Source organism: Tachyglossus aculeatus, chromosome 21 (assembly GCF_015852505.1).
Source record: "Tachyglossus aculeatus isolate mTacAcu1 chromosome 21, mTacAcu1.pri, whole genome shotgun sequence".
NCBI lineage: Eukaryota > Metazoa > Chordata > Mammalia > Monotremata > Tachyglossidae > Tachyglossus > Tachyglossus aculeatus.
The window spans coordinates 67,473,909-67,497,107 of record NC_052086.1 but is presented as its reverse complement, the minus strand read 5'-3'; the positions used below and the strand labels follow the sequence as shown (position 1 = coordinate 67,497,107).

The 23,199-nt window shown below is 44.0% G+C and overlaps 1 protein-coding gene across 1 annotated transcript in view; it reads right to left on the bottom strand.

The window, feature by feature from the left end:
• Window positions 1-23,199, bottom strand: part of DNAH3 (dynein axonemal heavy chain 3) — a 123,838-nt gene that overhangs the window by 87,857 nt on the left and 12,782 nt on the right. The window contains exons 7-15 of the mRNA XM_038762475.1: window positions 20,947-21,142; window positions 19,086-19,211; window positions 15,223-15,418; window positions 13,553-13,732; window positions 9,687-9,823; window positions 9,419-9,524; window positions 8,872-9,050; window positions 5,562-5,746; window positions 3,910-4,033 (exon numbers count right to left, since the gene is read on the bottom strand). Of these exons, the coding sequence (XP_038618403.1) occupies window positions 3,910-4,033; window positions 5,562-5,746; window positions 8,872-9,050; window positions 9,419-9,524; window positions 9,687-9,823; window positions 13,553-13,732; window positions 15,223-15,418; window positions 19,086-19,211; window positions 20,947-21,142 (1,429 nt within the window). The remainder of the gene's footprint in view (window positions 1-3,909; window positions 4,034-5,561; window positions 5,747-8,871; window positions 9,051-9,418; window positions 9,525-9,686; window positions 9,824-13,552; window positions 13,733-15,222; window positions 15,419-19,085; window positions 19,212-20,946; window positions 21,143-23,199) is intronic.

Below are 23,199 nucleotides of genomic sequence, written 5' to 3'. Positions count from 1 at the left end.
GCCCAAATTCTCACCCTCCCAAAGTACCAAGGTCATGCCCAGAATTCAGGCTGACGTTCTGAAAAATTCAACTGCAAATCGATGCTTTTCAGACTACGGAGCCTATGGAACAAGGACAATTCATTTTCAGTGTAAATACTGATGTCAAGATGGCAGTGAATAGTCATCAGATTTCTTTCAGAATAAGTTGATGAATTTGAGGGCATTGTGCCTTAAAGTCAATCAATCAAACTATTAGACCAGGCTTCCTAGAGCTAAAATTTTAGTTGATTAATAGTTCCCTTATTAGATGTTTCCATAGATTTCAGCCCAACCATTAAGTCAGTCCTGATCACTCTTTTCATTTTGGAAATTTCCTTTCAGGGAATAAAAAACTCAGAATTCCTATCCTCAGTCGCTGATTACCTCTGCAAAAGACCCCAAGCGACTTTGCTTCCCAGGAGTCCAACAATAACTCATGAATCTTGAGAGCATCTTTGGGAAGTGGACAAGATGCTAGCAAATTTTCTGTCCAATGACCAGAAGAAACAGAGGCCTAGCAAATAGGCTGGAAGCAAAGAAAAGCACAAAACCACTAGGTGCATAATCTCCATGGTCTTTGAAGGATCTCAGTGAAAGAAGGGGTTGGAGGGTAGATTATTAAACCTATTTCTCAGAAGAGGGAAACAGAGTCCAGAGAGTATGACAGTCTCCCCCTCCCCGTCCCACCCGCCCTACCTCCTTCCCTTCCCCACAGCACCTGTATATATGTTATAGTAAGCGCTCAATAAATACGATTGATGATGATGATGTTTGTACAGATTTATGACTATTTTACTTGTACGTATTTACTATTCTATTTCTTTTATTTTGTTAATATGTTTTGTTTTGTTGTCTGTCTCCCCCTTCTAGACTGTGAGCCCGTTGTTGGGTAGGGACCGTCTCTATATGTTGCCAACTTGGACTTCCCAAGCGCTTAGTACAGTGCTCTGCACACAGTAAGCGCTCGATAAATACGATTGAATGAATGAAATGAATGACAGGCTTGCCGAGGTGGGGCTGAAACCTAAGCCTCCATCTGGAAATCAGTTGAGTCTCCTCCTCCCCTCTTTGCCTCATCCTTAGTCTCTCCTCTGCTGACCTCTACTGTACAGAAGCAGCTCACAGAGCCCACATGCCAAAGAGCCCCCCAAAACAGAATCAATCAAACAATCAATCATATTTATTGAGCGCTTACTGTGTGCAGAGCACTGTACTAAGCGCTTGGGAAGTACAAGTTGGCAAGTGTCGGTGTCTCTTTGCATGGTCACCGGAAAACTAAGTGTAGTCACTTGGGCCTCTGCCCAACCTCCCAGAGTCAATGGGATGACAGTGAGCAAGAGAAGAGAATCATCATCATCAATCGTATTTACTGAGCGCTTACTATGTGCAGAGCACTGGACTAAGCGCTTGGGAAGTACAAATTGGCAACATCTAGAGACAGTCCCTACCCAACAGTGGGCTCACAGTCTAAAAGGGGGAGACAGAGAACAAAACCAAACATACTAACAAAATAAAATAGAGTAGATATGTACAAGTAAAATAAATAAATACAGTAATAAATATGTACAAACATATATACATATATACAGGTGCTGTGGGGAAGGGAAGGAGGTAAGATGGGGGGATGGAGAGGGGATGAGGGGGAGAGGGTGACACCCATTTTGTGACGCAGCATAGCCTAAGGAAGAGAGAGGCCTGGGGCAGCCATCATAATAATAATAATGGTATTTGTTAAGCGCTTATTATGTTCCAGGCACTGTACTAAGCTCCGGGGTGGATATGAGCAAATCGGGTTGGACACAGTCCCGGGTCACAGTCTCAAAATCCAGGACTGTCCCAGATAATCTGGGTTGAATGGTCAGCCTGTAGAAGCAAAGCATCCACCCTAATGGGCCGTCAAACTGGGAACTGGGGCTGTTTCCAGGAGGGTAGAACGTCGATTGATCTATTATTGAATGTTTCTCAATTAATTTCAGGGTGCGTTTGTTCTATTCAGAGTTCTGTTTGAGGCCACATCACTTCTCTGTGCTTCAGTTACCTCATCTCTAAAATGGGGATTAGGACTGTGAACCCTTATGCGGGACAGGGACTGTGTCTGACTTGATTATGTTGCATCTACTCCAGCGCTTAGAACAGTGCTTGACACATAGTGTTTAACAAACACAATAATTATAATTATTATAACTCTCCACTGTCCTAACCCACTACACCTCAGCTCATACTCTTTGCTCCTCTCATGCTAACCTATTTGCTTTAAATTCTTACACTGATTTCTGTCCTAAAGGTCTAACAGAATGTTCTGAGTGCTCTCCCTAGGGTTTCTGCCCAGACCTTGAAGATTCTGCTGTTTCAGTTGTTGCTTCCATGTTGCCGTTCAAGATCTTGCTTCTGTATGTACTATGCCCTATTCCTATCTCTCCTGCCACTGATTTAACACATAAATACAAAATATTAGATAGGTATGATTGCAGGGCACCAAAACCACTGCATTTTCTGGAAGCCCCAGTCCCCCCCGCCTTTCCCTAGCCTAAAGAGGTTCAAGGACCAGGCATGAATCTGGGATGCTGCTAGAGAAATCAATGGGACACTTTAAGGCAGGACCCTCTGGGAGAGCACGATGGGAGATTCCACATCCCAAAAATGTCAAGAGTAGGAGGAAGGAGGGCCCCACCTTATCCTGGTCAAGGCAACTCAAACCTGGCCTTTTTTGCAGGTCAAAATAAAGCTTACAAGCCAGAACTCAGTCAGGTCTCTGCCTCCTAGCCCTAAAAGCCTCTAATTCTTTGTCAGACTCAGTAGTCAACTCCTCGGACTGTACTTTCCTCATAAATAACATGTGAAGCAATGTGGCCTAGTGAACAGAAGGACCTGGGTTCTAATTCCAGCTCCACCACTTGTCTACTGGGTGATTCGAGCAGGTCACTTCACTTCTCTGTGCCTCAGTTCCCTCATCTAAAAAATGGGGATTAAGACTGTGGGCTCCATGTGGGACAGGGACTTTGTGTCCAATCTTATGAGCTTGCTTCTATCCCAGCACTTAGTACAGTGGCTGGCACATAGTAAGTGCTTAAAAAATACCATAAAAAAATGGCCAAATAACAGATAAAGCTGGAGGGAGAAGTAGAAATGGACTGAAATGGACATGAGAGTTGTCAGAGGCTTGCCCAAGATCTCTGAGAAACAGCCCAGACCTGCGGCTCTGAGGCCCGGGATTTATCTACTGCTGCCTGGGGCTTTAGGGAATTCTTTCAGGCAGGTGCCATTTACTATGGTTTCATGTTTGAGCCCAGTTTTCGCAGCAAGCAGATGAGTCCTTTACCCGGGTTTAATGAACCTTCTAAATGAAGGATCCCAGCCAAAGCTGCTAAGGAGATACTGCGGACCAGCCAGGACCCAAAGCCAGCTAAATGAATATGACCTTTCAGTATGCTCCCATTCATTTCTGTACCCCCATTTCTCTTGCCTTTGGCACAGTGAGGTAGGTCTGAGATTGCAGGCTGAACCCACCCATCACCTCCAGCATTTCTTACGTGAAAAGCAATTGGGATTGGAGGGCAGGAGGTAGAGGCAGGAGGCACCAAACATAGGACAAGGCTTGGGACAGGGGGCCAGTCTGCAGCAGTTCCTCTCCTCCCTATGAAACTGAAAGTTTGCCCCTACTGTAGTGCCCGTACTGAACCAAAAACAGATGTTATGTTGGCTTTCCAGGACTGAGATGGACTGCAATAGGGAGACAGAGAATGAGGGGGAGCTGGGGTGGAGAGAGAGAGAGACAAAGCGAGAGAGATTGTGGGGAGAGGGTGGGTACATGACATCTCCCAACCTTCCTTTCCTTGCCATTTTGGTTACGTTCCCCCTTCCTGAGCCTCTTCAGTGCGGCCCACCCACCTTTTAATTAGGGCCGTCTCGGCTTGCTCCCTCTTATTGAACAACTTGGTTCTGCTGGTTTCGAAGATGACCTCAATCTGGTCTGGCCAGAGGAATACGGTGCTGTTCAGCTTGATATCCTCTTCTGAAAAATGCATCAGCACAAAACACACACTGAACATTGAAGGCACACAGTGAGACTCCGAGCGCAGGTGTTAGTGGCCAGGGAAGGAAGAGGGAAAGGAGACAAAGATTTGAGGGGTAAACTACTCTCCTCTGCTCATTTTAGGGTACCCTCGGGTTTCAGCCTCACTGGATTGAACAGGTAAGAAAAGTGGAACACCATGGATGGCATGCGAGCTGGATCATTGACGGGCTTTGGTTCTATTTTTAGAAGAGTCTGTTTCTGTTTATTTCCCACCCAAATCTTATACTATAGGAGAAAGACCTCTCTTTGTAAATTTATACTTCAGTAATAATAATTATTATTATGGTATACATTAAGTATTTACTATGTGCTAAACCCTAGGGGAGAATCAAGGGTATAGTAATCATGGTACTTGTTAAACACTTTTTATTTGCCAAGCACTGGTCTAAGCATGAGGGTATTATTAGTAAGTGTCATCGAGTCATTTTTTATTCAAAGCGACTCCATGTATATACTTTCTCCAGAACGTCCTGTCCTCTGCCATAATCTGCAACCTTTCTAACGGTTCTTCCGTTATCATTGTATTGGTCTCTATCTATCTAGCTGCTGGTCTGCCTCATCCATGTTTCCCTTGGACTTTTCCTAGCATTAGTGTCTTCTCCAGAGAATTATTCCTCCTGATTATGTGTCCAAAATATGCTAATCTAAATTGAGTTATTTGGCCTTCCAAAGACCACTTTGGTTTAATTTGCTGTAAAATCCCTTTGTTTGTTTTTTGGGCAGTCCATGGTATTCGCAAAAGTGCGAGGGTAGATACAAATTAATCAGGTTGGGCACAGTTCCTGTCCCACATGGGGCTCACATTCTTAATCCCCATTTTACAGATTATGTAACTGAGGGCCAGAGAAGTGAAGTGACTTGCCCAAGGTCACACAGCAGACCCGTGGCAGAGCTGGGATTAGAACTCAGGATCTTCTGACTCCCAAGCCCATGCTCTATCCACTAAGCACATTGCTTCTCGTGAAATCAGATGCAGTCTCTTTCCCACATGGGGCTCCCAATCTATCTTATCCTCATTTTACAGAAGAGGAGACTAAGTCCCAGAGAAGTTAAGAGTCCTGTCCGAGGTCACACAGTAGGCTTGTGGCTGAGCTGGAACTTGAACTCGATTAGCCTGACTCCCCTTCCTAGGGTCTTTTCTCTAGGCCATGTGGGGAATTGATATTTTACACCACAGACATTGACCTGGAAAGCTGAATTAAGAAATTTCCATTAAGCCCCATCCCCTAACTGTAATTTCTTTCAAAGTCTGTCTCCCCCATAGATTATAAGCTCCTTAAGGGCAGGGATGGTGTCTACAACCTTATTATATTGTACTCTCCCACGCATTTAGTATGCAGTAAGTGGTCCATAAAGAACACTTATTGACTAAGCAGGGTTATTAATATGCAGAATACCCATCCCATGTACCATACATTTCTCCCCTCTCCCCTTCTCTTAAAAAAACAGTGTATTTGGGACATACGAGAAAGATTAGCATAGTCCATGAGGAACTCCAACCGGTAGGCTGCAGCTGAAATTTGCTTCCTGAGCTGGAACACGGTGACATCACTGGCCTTCCTCAAATACGCAGTGAGAGACACCAGCTCCTCGGTATTGGTAGGCACCTCACTGACTTTGTCTGCAATTATGTGGTACTGATTACAGATGCTAGAGAAGAGAAAACAGGAATAGATTTACCATCACTATTACTACAAAAGGTTTTACTAAGCACTCATGTTACATTCACTCTGGATTTGGCATCATACAAAGTTAAACAGACATGGTCTTGGACATTTTAAAATTTCTCAGTAAAGGAGCTTAAGCCTAGTTTAGGTTACCAGCCCTTTAAAATCTCTTTCCCCACAATGAGGGAATCGTGGGCGGGGATAGAAGAGAAGGTACAGCTAAAACAGCCAGGCAGAAAAAGTTTCCCAGGTTCCACAGACTGGAGCTAAGGTACAGTAATTAAGAGAAGCCATAGCTAGACTCAAGAGCTTTGCAGTTTAGATGAAGAGAGGGGTTTTTTTTGGATTGCCGAGACCTCCAGGTCAGCAAAAGCTCTTTCTGCTGCTCCTGGGACTGTGATCTGTATCTGTCTACAGCTACTGCTGACTGCAGCTTTGCTTGTGAAGTAAAGCAGCTCCAGACTGCTAGGGGACTGCCCAAAGCCATTTGCCAATTCTGGTTTGTGATAGCCTTTTCTTTCTGTTGTATCTTGTGATACTCTGTTCCTTTTTCCCCATTTACTCACCCTGTCCATTCAAAATTATGGAAAGAGATGTCTATATTTGGTTTAATTAAAAATCTGCTACAATTAAGGTATTTACAAAGCCCTTCTTATAGGATGAGCGCTGGGACAAATAGAGGATGATTGGATTGAACACAATCCTTGTCCTGCACTGGGCTCACAATCCTTCTAAGAAGTTAGAGAGAGGAGATATTTTATACATATTATACAGGTGAATAAACTGAGGCTTAAAGGTTAAATGATGTGTTCAAGGTCACAGAGCAAAGCTGGGAATAGAAGTTAGGTGTCTTGATTCCCAGACCTGTGTTCTATCCACCAGGCCCAGCAGCCTCTACTTGGCCTTAACGTTTGTGGGTGGGGGCTTTCAACCCTCTTATGACAGAAATTCCTGCCACCTGAAAGCACCGCAATATTTGAAAGAATCAAAACAATCCAGGGGGAGACAGGCATTAATATACATAAATAAATGAATGAATAAATAAATTACAGGTATATACATATGTGCTATGGGGATGAGAGGGAGGTTGAATGAAGGGAGCAAGTCAGGGTGAAGCAGAGGGAGTGGGAGGAGAGGACAGCTTAGTCAGGGAAGGCTTCTTGGAGGAGATGTGCCTTCAATAAGGCTTTGAATTGGGAAAGAGCAATTATCTGTCTGATATGAAGAGGTAGGAGGTGAGTGAGAGGCCGTCAGTGAGATAGACGAGATCAAGGTACAGTGAGAAGGTTTAGTATTAAAGGAACAAAGTTTATGGGGCTAGGTTGTAGTAGGAGAGTATTGAGGTGAGGTAGCAGGGGGCAAGGTGATTAAGTGTTTTAAAGTCAATGGTGAGGAATTTCTGTTTGATGTGGAGGTGGACAGTGACCAGTGGCGTTTCTTGAGGAGTGGGGAAATGCAGTCTGAACGTTTTTGAAGGAAAATGAACCAGGAAGCAGAATAGAATATGGACTGGAGTGGGGCGAGACAAGAGGCAGAGAGGTCAGCAAGGAGGCTAATACAATAATCATGGTGGGATAGGATAAGTTCTTGCATTAATGCAGTAGCAGTTAGGATGGAGAGGAAGGGGTGGATTTCACTAGAGATGAATGTTATGGAGTCTACTGAATTATCCATTATTTCTTGATAATTACAGCTAAAATGTAACAGTGGTTAATATAGGAGAAAGGACAGTTGGGAGCCCAGCTCTTAAGTTCCTACAGAGGCACAGCAGAGTTTCTCAGTGAGAAGAAACAGTGTTCCAAGTAGGAATTGAAGAGTTTTGGTTTGAAACAATGGGAGGAGGGGGGTGCTCTTCTCATCCAGCTCAACTTGGAAGGGGAAGAGGGATAACTTGAGCCAACGATCCTAGTGCCAACCTGTTCCAGACACCCACCCCAGTCAGAAGGGCCTTCAGTTAGATTCATTCATTCATTTAATCATATTTAGAGTTAGAGTTAGATCTTGCAGTCCTGGATTAAGGACTACAGCAGAGATGGGACTCTGGTTTGGACCTGGGGTAGGCTCGAGAAAACCCTCTTGGAGCCCCCTTCATGAGTCATAAAGATGTATGTTTTTGTTTTTATGGTACTTGGTAAGTGCTTTCTATGTGCCAGGCACTGTGCTAAGCACTGGAGTAGATAGGAGATAGGTTGGACACAGTCCCTGTCCCACATGGGGCTCTCAGTCTTAATTCCCATTTTACAGGTGAGGTTACTGAGGCACAAAGAAGTAAAATAACCTACCCAAGGTCACAGCAGACAAGTGGAGGAGCCGGGATTAGAACCCACATCCTTCTGACTCTCAGGCCCGTGGTCTATCCACTAGGCCATGCTGCTTCCCCATTGTGTACTGTGTTATTATATATTGTGTAAAGGTATTAGTAGAAGCACTTTATGCCAGATCTCAGCCAACATATAAAGCAGCCCTGGGCCCAGGGCGAAGATGCAGGGGAAGGAAAATATGCAAGGACATCAAGAGGTGCCAAAAAGCTTCCAGTTGGGAGAGTGGCTTGGGAAAAGACCAAAGAGAAGACTGGAGGAACAAAGATGATGGCAGCAAACTCACTTAGAAGAGTGGGTTACCACCTCATTGGGTCTCTACCCATGGAAAACTGGATTTATAATTGAATCAAAAACAGACAATGAGCAGATGGTTAATGTCAGGAAATAATAATAATAATAATGGCATTTATTAAGTGCTTACTATGTGCCAAGCACTGTTCTAAACACTGGGGGGATACAAGGTAATCAGGTTGTCCCACATGGGGCTCACAGTCTTAATTTCCATTTTACAGATGAGGTAACTGAGGCACAGAGAAGTTAATTGATTTGCCCAAAGTCACAAAGCTGACAAATGGTAGAGCTGGGATTAGAACCCATGACCTCTGACTCCCAAGCCAATGATCTTTCCACTGAGCTATACTGCTTCTCTATAAAATCTAGGAAATCTGGGGATAGTTTTCTTTTGCTGTGTTAGAAACTGTGGAACTTAGAAAAGGTAAAATGTCTCTTAGCTACAAGGCTACAGAAAACTCCACTGCAATTTCTTGGCCTAGAATAAAATCCATACCTGGAATTTAACGCTCTGTTCTCATCCACTTGGAACTGGATTACCCTGTCTCTGAGTCTTTGGGTCTGATAGCAGAGCTCATCATTCAGTTTAAAGGCATTGAGGCAGAACATGGCCAAAGGTACGGTGATGTGCAAGGATGCAATTTCTTTCTTCAGATTTTTCAAGTTGTTGATCTTCTGCAGCAAAAGAAACGTTCAGGGGCTTAGTCTGCTCTTGACTCTATAGCCCTTCTGTCAAAAATGGGTGTTACCTAGGCCATAGAGTTCATCTCCCAGTTACTCAGTATTAGGCACTTCTGTGCTATCCCTCACCACCTTGATTTCCCCTTCCTCCCCACCCAGTTACCTCCCCTAAAAGCAGGGAGGCAGAGAGGAAGAGGACTTGAAGAATGGAAGTTTGGATAGGGACTAGTGGATGGTGTAAGCTTCCAAAGCAGAAGTAGCAAGATTTGTCAGCTTGAGGTCTAGACTGCCTAAACTAAAATCCTCCACTGGCCCTCCCGAGCTCCTTGTTATACCCAGGAAGATTAAGCATAGCATCGTACCGATATAAAATCATCAAGGTCATGGCTCTGTCCCAAAAAAGATCCGATATTCTGTTCTGCTGTGTTATCCATCAGATTGTTATATTTTTTATACACGTTTAAATATCTTCCGTGGAGAAGAACATAAAAGCAAAATAAAATAGCAACTCTATCAGATTTACTGCCAGGTTAAGCTACCGATCAAGCCCCTTTAATTAGACTAGCAAAGAGAGGACAATTTTATGAATATCATTTTGGATTAGTGGGATAAACTACCAAGTGCACTTACTTTTGGGGGCCAACTTGATTCTTAGTGAATACCTCTAACACTTGATTCAGCAAATCCAGTACCAGAGATTCATCAGGTTGGACTGTACTGAGGGTAAGGTTATCTCCTTGAAGTTCTGGGAAGAGGCGGGCTTCTACCTAAAACACATAACAGGAATCTTGTTCGATCACAGAAGAGTGAGGGTGAAACTCTCTCTCAAGCCATAGTGGTTTCTTCTCATATTCTTCCTTTCCGGGCTTTCTCTGCCTTCTTGACTTTTACCTCTTTGGGGGCAAATAGTGCTTACATTAGTCCACAATAAAGGAGATCTCGATATACTTTAATTAACTAATCTCAATCGTCACACAAATGAATAAAAACCCTCATGCCTAAGGTCTTAAAAAAAAAACAGACTGCAGGCAGGTGAGGATATTATCCAAAGTGGAAAACCTAAGCCACACACCTGTCCTGAGTCTTGACCAGATTTTCCTGCTCTGGCCTATATGTTGCCAATTTGTACTTCCCAAGCGCTTAGTACAGTGCTCTGCACATAGTAAGCGCTCAATAAATATGATTGATGATGATGATGATGGCCTTCACACTGACCAATGACATAAATTATTTACTCTGGGAGAAGTGATTGTTCAATCAAGTTTTCATTGTTGGTGGTTATATACTGGAGGAAATTCTGGAACTACACTTCCCAATTTCCCCAATATTTCCATAAGGAATAGTCGAGCATTGGAATAGTTGACTAAAACTTGTAGGCTGAGAGATCATTTTAACCTATCTGCGGGGCCACAGGAGTTTGCTCTAAAATGCTTTTAACACCTTCCCATGTATAAAGATTTCTCATATGATTCATTCAGTCCTGTTTATTATTTTATCAGACACTTTGTTACATTTTTAGTATCTTGTTCCTTGGAAAAAATCTCCTAAGAGTTTTGGGGGTTTTTTTAACAGTATTACATAGCTTTTGCATTTTACAAATAAACCATCAGTCCATCAGGATCCACGTTTTTGACATTTGACACCCGTGTTCACTAGCACACTCCTGAGTCCACATGGAAATCAGTATTCCCCAACCTTTTTGGTTCCTAGGCCCACTGATCTCAGTGAGAACAGATTATCACCCCACCTGTCTCAAGCCCATAGGAACAAGGAAGAGAGAACTGAGCTCACAGACTACTCCTTTCACAACCCTCCCAGGCTCAGACTGCATGGACATGAGCTGGCCTAGGATCCCACCTATGCAGTAAATAATAATCTTCATAATAATCATAAGTATAATCATAATCATAGTATTTTTAAGCACTCACTAAGTGCCAAGCACTGGGGTAGTTACAAGATAATTAGGTCCCACGTGGGGTTCATAGACTAAGTAGGAGGGGGAATTCCAGTTTTGCAGATGAGGGGAACTGAGGCTCAGAGAAGTAAAACCTGTCTACATGTTTTGTTTTGTTGCCTGTCTCCCCTTCTAGACTGTGAGCCCATTGTTGGGTAGGGACCATCTCTATATGTTGCCGACTTGTACTTCCCAAGTGCTTAGTACAGTGCTCTGCACACAGTAAGTGCTCAATAAATGCGACTGAATGAATGAATGAATAAAATGACTTGACCAAGGTCACATAGTAGGTAAGTGGCAGAGCCAGGATTAGAACCCAGGCCCTGTGACCCCCATGCCCGGGTTCTTTCCACTAGGCCAAGTGGATTCCAGAAATTAAACATGGAATCAGGGTGATCGTGGCCCTTCAGGGGAATACGCAAGTAAGCCTGGAGGGCTGCAGCCCCATGGCAGGGAAGGACTGCTCAGGATGGCATTGACTGCAACAAGACAATGAGTGAGGCATCATCATCAATCAATCAATCAATCAATCGTATTTATTGAGCGCTTACTATGTGCAGAGCACTGTACTAAGCGCTTGGGAAGGACAAATTGGCAACACATAGAGACAGTCCCTACCCAACAGTGGGCTCACAGTCTAAAAGGGGGAGACAGAGAACAAAACCAAACATACCAACAAAATAAAATAAATAGGATAGAAATGTACAAGTAAAATAAATAGAGTAATAAATATGTACAACCATATATACATATATACAGGTGCTGTGGGGAAGGGAAGGAGGTAAGATGGGGGAATGGAGAGGGGGACGAGGGGGAGAGGAAGGAAGGGGCTCAGTCTGGGAAGGCCTCCTGGAGGAGGTGAGCTCTCAGCAGGGCCTTGAAGGGAGGAAGAGAGCTAGCTTGGCGGAGGGGTAGAGGGAGGGCTCTTCTTCTGATCATCATATGATCAGCCAGCCATTTTTATTTTTTTTTGATAGCATTTATTAAGCGCTTACTATGTGCAAAGCACTGTTCTAAGCGCTGCGGAGGTTACAAGGTGATCAGGTTGTCCCACGGGGGGCTCACAGTCTTAATCCCCAGTTTCCAGATGAGGGAACTGAGGCCCAGAGAAGTTAAGTGACTTGCCCAAAGTCACACAGCTGGCAATTGGTGGAGCAGGGATTTGAACCCGCGACTTCTGACTCCAAAGCCCGGGCTCTTTCCACTGAGCCACGCTGCTTCTCAACAGCTACAACAGCTTACTGATGGCAGTACGCTATTGCTTACAGACAGCAGAGCCATTCCAGGATGAGGATGCTGAGATAGATATTTCATTTCCATCTCTACTAAAATCCGAAGACGAACCCTCAGCTCTGAGCCTTCCTATAGCCGTTACTGAGGTGTGTGGGAAGGGGTGGGGGATTTAAAGCCATTAATAGGGTTGTTGTCATTAGGTAGCACTGATTCCATTTGAGTTGGCTGCATTAGGGGCCTGATTTGGATGGGGTAAGCACACTTTTCAGGGTTCTGCTCCACCTCCTCAATGCCAGGGGAACCCACTTAGGAGTCCTGCTTTAGGCTGGAACAGCTCAACAAAACTCTGCAGCCACTGAAGCGAGAGCAGCGGCGGCAGAAGGGCCAGCTGTGGTTGCCATAGCAACACACGAGGAGCACTGCTCCTACTCTTCTATCTCCCCAGCGGCAACAGCGGTAGCTGCTGCTGCTACCGCCATCTCATCTCTACAGCTAAACTGGCCCTTCCAGACTATGATGGGAGTTTCCGGCAAAGTCATAAATATAATCATCCGGCCATACCCGAGTCTCCTCCTCACAGCCCAGTGGGGCCAGGTTTGGTACAGCTCAATGGCTGCATGGCCACCAATGCTACCATCTTCCAGCCACTAGCCGCTGGTCATCACCTGCCACACAGCCCCGGTGACCACTGTACTGGTGCCTCACAGCAGAGGCTCAACCTCTCAGCTCTGGCAGAAGCACTGAAACGGGGCAACCACAGTGGTAGCCCGGCCTTGGCATTATAACCGGTGCCGAACAGTGGAAGGGAGCAGAGGGTGGTAGCAGATGGCAGTCCTGGCCCCATCTTCTCACTCCTCTTATCCTCTTCCCCTTTTTCCAATCCCTCCCTTCCTCCTGCTCTCCCTTCCTCTTTTTTTCCCCATTTCCCTTTCATTTTTCCATGTCGCCTTTCTCTTACTTCCTTTTTCTCATCTTTCCCCCTCCTCTTTCCTTTTTCCATTATCATTTTTGGTTTCACCTTCTTGGTCCCATTCCCTCTTTTTCTCTGTCTTTCCTCTCAGTGCCCCTCCACCCCTCATCCTTCTTTCTGGCCTTACTCTTGTCATTCCTACCTAGGTTGATCAGATTTCTAGTCTCCTTTGGCTTTGCCGGATAGTGCTATGGGCTCAAGACTTGCCAGCAGACCCAGAAGGCAGAACCCTGGAAGCCTGGAAGTCATCTGGAGAAACAGCCCCTAGGCTTACCCCAGAGTTATCCCAAGCTTCCTCCCCAGTGAAATTTCTCGCCTAAGGCTCCAATTCTACCTCACCTTGGGGATCCCCTGAGAGGCATTAATAATCTCCACGAAACAGCTGGATAAAAGGTCCCAGCACTCGCTGAAAGGTGGCTCAAAGACAATTTTGAATTCTTCCACTCGGAGTTTAATAACCAAAATCTGAGGGATGAAGAACTGCATTTCTTGATAGGGCTCCTCAAAGTCATTCCCATCCTTGAGTTGGGGAGAAGGAAAACCACAATCAGAACAAAAAAAGGACCAATTCTGAAGTCAATCCTAAAGGAAACATTGTATACTGAGCTAAACCCAGAGTGCAGATCTGAACCCCAGCAAGAGATACGAAAGCTCGCTTAAAGTATTTGGCATGAAAATGCAAATGAATAAAAAGTCAATGGAAAGTCAAATGTTCAAAGATTAGTCATCTCAACCAACTGGTTATCCAACTCCAGGCTATTTCAGGAAAAGGGAATTCAGAAAAATAATTCAAATGATATGATCTTATGTCTGAGATATCATCAATCGTATTTCAATTGTATTTATTGAGCGCTTACTGTGTGCAGAGCACTGTACTAAGCTTAACTTTTTTTTAATGGTATTAAGGGATTACTACGTTTCAAGCACTGTACTACGCACTGGGGTAGATAGAAGATAATCAGGTTGCATACAGTCCCTGTTCCATGACGGACTCACAGTCTTAATAGGAGGGAGGAGGATTTAGTCCCCATTTTACTGATGAGGTAACTGAGGCACAGAGAACTGAAGTGACTTGTCCAAGATCACACAGCAGACAAGTGGTGAAGTCAGGATTAGAGCCCAGGTCCTCTGACTCTCAGGCCTGTGCTCCATCCACTAGGTCACACTGCTTCACTAAACCAAACCTAGTTTGGTTTCCTGAAGTCTCAATTACCCATTCTAGTCTTTGTCCCAGTTAGCTTGGATAATGCAGGTACAAATTAGTATAAAGCACCAGAAGAGACAAGAACACTCAGTTCCTTCCAGTATTTGGAAATGGGTGAAATATCAAATTCCAGCAGTGATTCAGCTAGAGTATTTCCACCATAAAATGTTTGGGGAGTGGGGGGTGATCATAGGAAGTCCATCTTAGATGGTGATACATATCTCCCTAAGGAAAGCTTAACCTGTTGAGTTCTAGGGTTTTCTAGGTTCTATTTCAGAGCTATTTTTCAAAGGTAGCTTCAGTGAAGTGATTATCCAAGTTGTGTTACTTTTAATTATCTTATCCAGGTCTTTACAAATCAGACAATCAATCAATGGTATTTATTAAGCACTTACTGTGTGCAGAGCCCTGTACTAAGCTCTTAGGAGAATACAATTTATTTATATTAATGTCTGTCTCCCCGTCTAGACTGTAAGCTCACTGTGGGCAGAGAATGTATCCGATTATTGTTATACTTTACTCTCCCAGGCACTTAGTGTTCTGCACATAGTAAGCGCTCAATAAATACAAATGAATGAATGAATGTATACAATATAACTGAGTTGGTAAATATGTTCCCTGATCAGCTAGGAGAAATATCTATGATGCAAGAATAAAATCACAATAAGAACAGGGCATTCTGGAAATTAGCTTGAAAACACTCTGACTTTGGCCCAGCCAAAGGGAAAAGTGCTTCCTATCTAAGAATGCATTACGTAGCTGAATAGCTTTCTCTAACGGCTTATGCCTTTTGACCGCCAGGTACCTTGTGTATCATAAAAAATGAGACGAAGTCTTTCAGAGAGTTAATGACCATCTCCCGGAGCTGCAGAGACATGAAAATGGCCACGGAAGCAAAGAAATCCTCAATGTTTTGAGAGGAATCATAGTCACTCTGGGGAGCCAAATGGATCCACTGGTCCTTCTGAGAGGTAAAAAGAGAGACACAAGAGGGGATCCATCTGCAAAGGGAAATGACATTGCAGGGTGAGAAGACAATTCCATTCCTTGGGATATATCCTATTCATCTATCACCATTTTTGTACCCACAGCCTGTTGTGTGAGCATGGGACTATTAGTAAGCAGAAGGAAACACTGAATTTGAATTCCCACTAAAGCAGTCTTAAAAATAAGTACTCCAAATCTACCAGCCCACAAACCACATTCTTCTCTCCAGCCACTTAGGACTAAAGATCTCCCTTATTCCCTAATGAGAAGAGATTTTTCTGATTTGGGCAGAACAGTCATCAATCTATCAATTCTATTTGTTGTCTACTGTGTTGAGCAGTAAGTGCTTAGGAGAATATAATAGAGTTAGTAGATGTGGTTCCTGCTCTCAAAGACCTTACACCATAGTGAGGGAGACTGACACTTAAATAAGTTACTGATAGGAAGAAGGAAATGAGGTTACATACACATTAGATTCATTCATTCATTTAATCAGTATTCACTGAGTGCTTACTGTGTGCACAGAATTGTACTAAGCATTTGGTAGAATAAACAGACACATTCCCAGCCCACAACTAGCTTACAGTCTAGAGTAAGATGACACGGAAGTGCTGAGGTGGCAGTTGAGAGGATATAAACTGGTGAGAAGAGAAATTAACTGGGGGAAGAACTCCTGGGGAGAATAATTTCAGAAGGACATGAAGATAGGAAGGGCTAAGATTGGATGAACTGGAAGGAGGAGGGAGTTTCAGGGGTAGAGGGAAGAGTGAGGGTATGAGGTCAACAGCAGGAAAAATGAGAACGAGACATAGTGAGTCGATTAGCTTGAGTGGAGCAATGAGTTCATTCATTCATTTGTATTTATTGAGCGATTACTGTGTGCAGAGCACTGTACTTAGTGCTTGGGAAAGTATAATAAACCAATAAACAGTAGCATTTCCTGCCTACAACGAGCTCACAGTCTAGACTGGGGGAGGCAGACATCAATACAAATCAATAAAATTACAGATGTGTATATAAGTACTTTGAGGTAGGGAGGGGGGAAGAGCAAAGGGAGAAATCAAGGGAGCAATTGAGTGTGATCTGGGGTGTAGTGAAAGAGAGAGGATAAGTAGGAGGGAAAGATTTGGCCGAGTGTCTTATAGCCAGAGGTCAGGAATTTCTACTTGATAAGGAGGGGAAAGGATAAAGACTGGAGGCCTTTGAGGAGTGGGGACGCATCAGCAGAATGATGTTTTAGAAGATGAATTTGGACAGCAGGATGCAGTATGGACTGAGGAGGGGTGACAGAAGAAGCAGGAAGGCCAGCAAGGAGACTGAGGAGTCTCAGGCTCATGCTGCTTAGTGAGAAGCAGCATGGCCTAGTGGAAAGAGCACGGGCTTAGGAGTCAGAGGACCTGGGTTCTAATCCCGGCTTCACCACTTATCTGCTGGGCAAGTTATTTAACTTCTCTTTGCCTCAGTTGCCTCATCTGTGAAATGGGGATTAAGACTGTGGAACCCCTATATGGGACAGGGACTCTGTCCAAACTGATTATCTTGTATCTACCCCAGCACCTCGTACAGTTCCTGGCACACAGTAAGTGCTTAACAAAATACTATTTTTAAAAAAGTAGTCAAACTGGGATATGACAAACGCCTGGACCAGCAGGCATTTTGGGATGGAGAGGTAGGGATTCTGAAAATGTTGTGGAGGAAAAACTGACAGGATTTTGTGACCGACTGACTATAGGGTTGAATAAGAGGGAGGAGTCCAGGATAATGCCAAAGTTGTGAGCTTCAAGGAAGAGAAGTTTGGTGGTGCTGTTAACTATGATGGCTTAGTACAGTGCTCTGCACACAGTAAGTGCTCAATAAATATGACTGATTGATGGGAATGGTAGGTGGAGGGGAGGATTTGAAAAGGAAGTTGAGTTCAATTTGGGAAATGTTATCCTGAGGAATAGGTAAAACATCCATCAAGAGATGGCTTGAGAAGAAAAATTGGAACTAGCAGGGTTAAAATTAAGGAAACCTCTAAATAGAGGTGGGGGTTGAAGCCATTGAGTTTGATAAGCTCCCCAAATAAATGAGTGTAGATTAGGAAGAAAAGGAGACAAAACAGAATCTTTTGAAACTCCCACCATTACGGGGTGGGAGGAAGAAGAGCCTGAGGAAAGACAAAGACTCAGAAATACATGGCAAGGGCAAAGGGAGAACCAGGAGAAAAATGCACAAGGAAAACAAAGGCTATATGCATTTTCAGGAAAAAGGAATGGTCCACAGTACTGGAAGCAGCCGAGAGATTGAGGAGGATAAGGAAACAGTAGAGCTCATTAGATTTGGCAAGGAGAAAGTTAGTGGTGTCCTTGGAGAGAACAGCAATGTCTCAGTGGAGTGAAGGGGACAGAAGCTGTTAGGAGAAGGTTGTACATCTCAGAGTTCAGTCCCACTACCCAAAATGTTCTGACAGGAATCCAACAGTCAGAGCAGTAGTGGCACACTACAGGGAGGAGTAAGAGTTCAGCCTCTCTGCCTCTTCAAGGACAGCAGCCAGGCGTGAGCCTCCAGCTTAGCCAGATACACCCCACAGCATCAGAAACTCCCCAGGAACAGCTGGGAAGGGCCAGTCTTGGCATGGTCAGGCAGCCATTGGTTGCTGCTTCCTCCTAACTGGAGTGTTCCTCCTCTTCAGGAGGACTGGGGGGAGGGAGAAGGCGGGGACTCTGACATCTCTCAATCAATCAAAAGTATTTACTGAGTATCTGCTGAATGCAAAGCACTGTTTTAAGCACTTGAGAGAGTTCAAGAGAAGCAAGGTACTGCAATTTGTTTAATGTCTGTATCCCCCACTAGACTGTACGCTCCTTGAAGGCAGGGGACATGGCTACAAACTCGATTGTATTGTACTCTCCAAGTGCTTAATAAATACCCATTGACTGAAAACTCTGATAGAGAAATCCTTTCCCCCAAATCCTCAGGGCTTTTTTTTTAATGCCCATCCCAATACAATTTCAATCAATCATTCAATCAATCGTATTTATTGAGCGCTTACTGTGTGCAGAGCCCTGTACTAAGCACTTGGGATCTTATTCAGTTGGACCTGCCTTTGCAAAAGGACGCAATTTGGGTACCTGAAACTTCTAACTGGATTTAAGCCAGTGGAAGTGCGGATACCTGAAGCTCTGCAACAACCCCTTCTGGGCTGCACCTCTGTGCAGGTTCTCTCTTACCGGATCCTGGTACCTCTTCAGCAGATAAGATCACCAGGAGAGCTGAGGAAAAGTTGGGCTTATGCCCCACCCAAAAAGAGACGGTCACCCCAGCTGGTTCCCAACTAAATATAGAGAAGCAGTATTGTGTAGTGGATAGAACATGGGTTCTAATCCTGGATCTGCCACTTGTCTGCTGTGAGAACTTGGGCAAATCACTTCACTTCTCTGGGCCTCAGTTACCTCATCTATAAAATGGGGATTGAGACGGTACACCCCACGTGGGACAGAGACTGAGTCCAACCCAATTTGCTTGTACCACCTCAGCGCTTAGTATAGTGCCTGGCACATAGTAATTGCTTAACAAATACCATTATTATAATTACTATTATTAAATTTCTAATTTGGATAGTTTCAGGGATTGTTTCTACCAACTCTACTGAATTGTGTTCAACAAATACCCACTCCCATTCGAACATAAAACACTGACTTCTCCAACAGAATACCACGAGCTTCTAAACAGTGAGTCCGAATGATGTCCCAAAATTCCCGGGGCAGCATAGGCAGTGTGCCAGCGAGCAGTTCTTTCATTCGAACAAATCTGATGTGGCTAAACCTGCAAAAAAACCAAAGAAAGAACCTGTCTGAGCTGTATGCTATCTGATGAGAATGATGATGCTGATGATAATCCTAGTAATCCCCCAGTGCCAGTACCAGTGTTAACAGGAGGGTTACACTCCTACACAACCCCACAATAAAGAAAACTCACATTGTGCTAGTCACTCCATGTCCGACAACACGACATGCATTGAATGACATGGAATGAATGGAAAGCCATTGCTTTCTCATCAAAACGGTGTAGTGAAAACACACTTTCTGGGAGAACTGAGTGAACCTTCAACCTACTGGGTATTTTTTACGCTTCTACGACATTTACAAATTATTTCATAATGTCCTCAGTGCACATAAGTAAAGGTAAAGATAAAAATGATTTAATAATAATGATAATAATACTAGTTATTCTGGCATTTGTTAAGTGCTTACTATGTGCCAAGTACTGTTCTAAGCGCTGAATTTGAGAAGCAGCATGGTGTACTGGATAGAGCATGGATTTAGGAGTCAGAAGGTCATAGGTTCTAATCCCAGCTCTGAAACTTGTCTGCTGTGTGACCTTGGACAAGTCATTTCACTTCTCTGTGCCTCAGTTACGTCATCTATAAAATGCAGACTGAAACTGTGAACTCCATGTGGGGCAAGGGACCGTGTCCAACAAAATTTGCTTATATTTACCCCAGCAATTAGAATAGTGCCTGGCTTAATAAAGTGTTTAGTAAATGCCATAATAATGATTATTATTATTATTCTTTTTCCAAGGTCCCATAGAGGAAGGGCTAGACCCTAGGCCTCTTGACTCTCAGTTCTGTGCTCTTTCAGTTATACTACACTGAGTCACATGAGATCATTTACAGTGAAGACCCATGAAGTCTTCTTCAGATTTTCCTTTAAAGAAGCTTAATCAAATTATTGTTTGTATTAGGAAAATATTAGTGATAAGCAGCACTCTGCAACTTTTTGGCATAGCTTTTTCCCCAGTTTAGTGAGGCATCATCCCTATTCTACAGGTACTCAAAGATGTGTGACTTGGAAATTAAGAAGCTTACTCTGAAATTAAAAGTTTAAACACAGCTCCCATATTCTGGTACATCTGGTACATAGAAAATATCTGTTGTGAATTCAAATCCCTGAACATTTAAGATTTAAAAACACTACATGCTAGGGAACTGGTTTTTTTTCCCCCAATAGCTATAGGCAACTAAAATGGTTTGGTTCATCCCTATGCCTCTGTCATCTTATTTCTTTCTGTGAAATCTGAATTCTTAAAGTGGCAAGATCCTCTTTTTCTTGCCTAGTCTTAGCTATATCATAAAATGAAAATCATGGTCACTCATTTACCACAATACTAGCAGACTAAAATGTTACACAACACTCTGTCCCTATAAAGCCCTGTGCATTAAGCAGCAGAGCTGATTAACACATTAGGCCTAAGGAAAGTGTCAACTAAGATGTGTTCCAGATGCGGGTCTGTTAGTGGCCCGAAGGAGTGAATGTATTTCTCGAAATGGCAAGGTTCCTTCGAGCACTAGGTTCAGGCCTGTGATTGCCACCACCCCCATCTCACCCTGAGGTAAGTAACAGGGAGGCTCTTCCTACACATTTTGCAGATGCGGAAATTGTGGCCCAGAGACAGACCCGCAGAGATTCAGAGTAGGAGGGCAGGGTTACAGCATCCCAGCCCAGTGGTTCTCCTGCTCCAAGTTAGATTCCGGTCTTTAAAGCGGGAGAGGACTTACTCTGCAAACCATAGATTCTGCAGGATCAGCATCATGGGATTCACTGTAAACAGATGCTCTTCACTGTGCTTCTTCACTATTTGGTATGTGTTGTGCCATGGGACGGGGGCGCGAATGACTCTCTGAGGAAACACCCGTGGGATGCTCCCAATGAACAGTCGCTGCCTCTCTCCAGGATCCATTAGGATGTAATCCACTAGAACCAAGCATCACATGATTAGCAAGCTAGGCAGGTTGCTGGATGAGACAATCCATCGATCAGTCGTATTTATTGAGCGCTTACTGTGTGTACAGCATCGTACTAAATGCTTGGGAGAGTTTAACCTAACGAAGTTAGTAAACATGGCCCTGCCCACAATCAGCTTGCAGTCTAGAGCCCTGTATGAAGACAGCTCCTTGAAAGCAGTCATATGCAATTTCCCCTCATATGCCCTCTAGACTGTAGACTTGTCTCCTAGACTATAAACATGTTGTGGGCAGGGAACATGTCTACCAACTCTGTTATACTGTACTTTCTCAAGTGTTTAATACAGTGCTCTGCACTCAGTAAACATTCAAGCAAAATGATTGATTGATTGATTGATTGTCTCCAGTGGCAACAGGAACCACTCTCTTTGTAGCAATGGCAACCCAGGCTGTATTACTGTTGAGGGGTCCATTGCTGCTAGCTCGCCACCTGATAAACTGGGGAGAGTCCCAGAATGAGTAAATAACAATACTTCAAATGACCTTCCCACCTGGCCCCATTCCCTCTTCACAAAGCCTACAGATATGTGCTTTGAAATTCAATGTCACATTAGAGGGTTGTCTTGACTTTTCTGAACCACTACTGTGGTCAAACTCGAGGGAACACAATCATTCAATTGTATTTATTGAGGATTAACTGGGAGCACAGCACTGTACTAAGCATTTGGGAGAGTGCAATACAACAGAGGTGGTAGACACTTTCCCTGTCCACAAGAAGATAGACATTAAAAGACATAAATCAATCAGTGGTATTTATTGAGCACTTACTGTATACAGAGCGATGTACTAAGTGCTGGGGAGAGTACAGTACAATACAATGGAGTTGGTAGGCATGTTCCCTGCCCACAACAAGTTTACAGTCTAGAGAAGGAGACTACAAATTATGGATACATACATACGTGCTGTGGGACCGGAGGTGGCGGGATGAATATCAAGTGCTTAAAGGTTACAGATCCAAGTGCATAGGTAATACAGGAGAGAGAGCAAGTAGGAGAAATGAGGGCTTAGTTAGGGAAGGCCTCTTGAAGGAGATATGAGTTTAGTAAGGTAGCAAGCCCATCTCTGAGATGACCAGCTGCTAACAGGGGAGAAAGAGGGGGGAATGGAGAGAGGTGGGCAAATGCTGTGCTGCGCTAGCAATGTTCTAGTCAAAGCTCTAACGTCTGTGGAGTTACCACCAAGCCTAACAAATGGGCCTCCCCACCCACCCTTCATAATGACTTCACAGTGATGAGGAAGGAGGAACAGAAAGCTTTGTGGGCTGATGATTTTCAGAATCAGGAAGGCCAACCCCGAACAGTTCTTCCTTCTTTCAGTGTTTTTATCCCTTAAGTTCTCTGGTTGGACCGAGAAGCAGCATCGTCCAGTGGAAAGAGCACAGGCCTGAGAGTCAGAAGAGCTGGGTTCTAATCCCAGCTCTGCCAATTGCCTGGTGTGTGCCCTTGGACAAGTCAAACTGTTCCTCAGTTTCCACAACTTTAAAATGGAGACTAAATCTTACTCCCTCCGATTTAGACTGTGAACCCCATGAGAGGCAGGGACTGTGTCCAACCTGAAAAAAGTATATCTACCTCAGCACTTAGAATAGTGCTTGACACAGAGTAGGCCCTTAATGAATACCATAAAAACAAAAACAAAAAACAATACCTGCTACACATGACCCCAGGAAGCAGTGAGACCCCTGCCCGAAGGAGTTAAAATGACAGAGGAACCGAAAGGTGAAGTAAGGGTGGTGGAGCGTGATGGGATATCATGCAATCCTAGGGAGATTGGAAGAAACCTCAAGAGGTCAAATGGTCTCATCCCCTGCCCTAAGAAGGTGAACACTTAAACCTCAGAGCTCAATAAATACCACTGATGGACTTGGGAAATATTGGGGATGTGAAACCATATGCAAAGCCTTCTTTTTGATCCATGCAGGCTTCTGAGAGGATATTCAAACTCAAACTGGGGTCAGTGACAGTGGGAGACTTTCAAAATCGTTAAAACTGTGGTGGCATTTCTCAT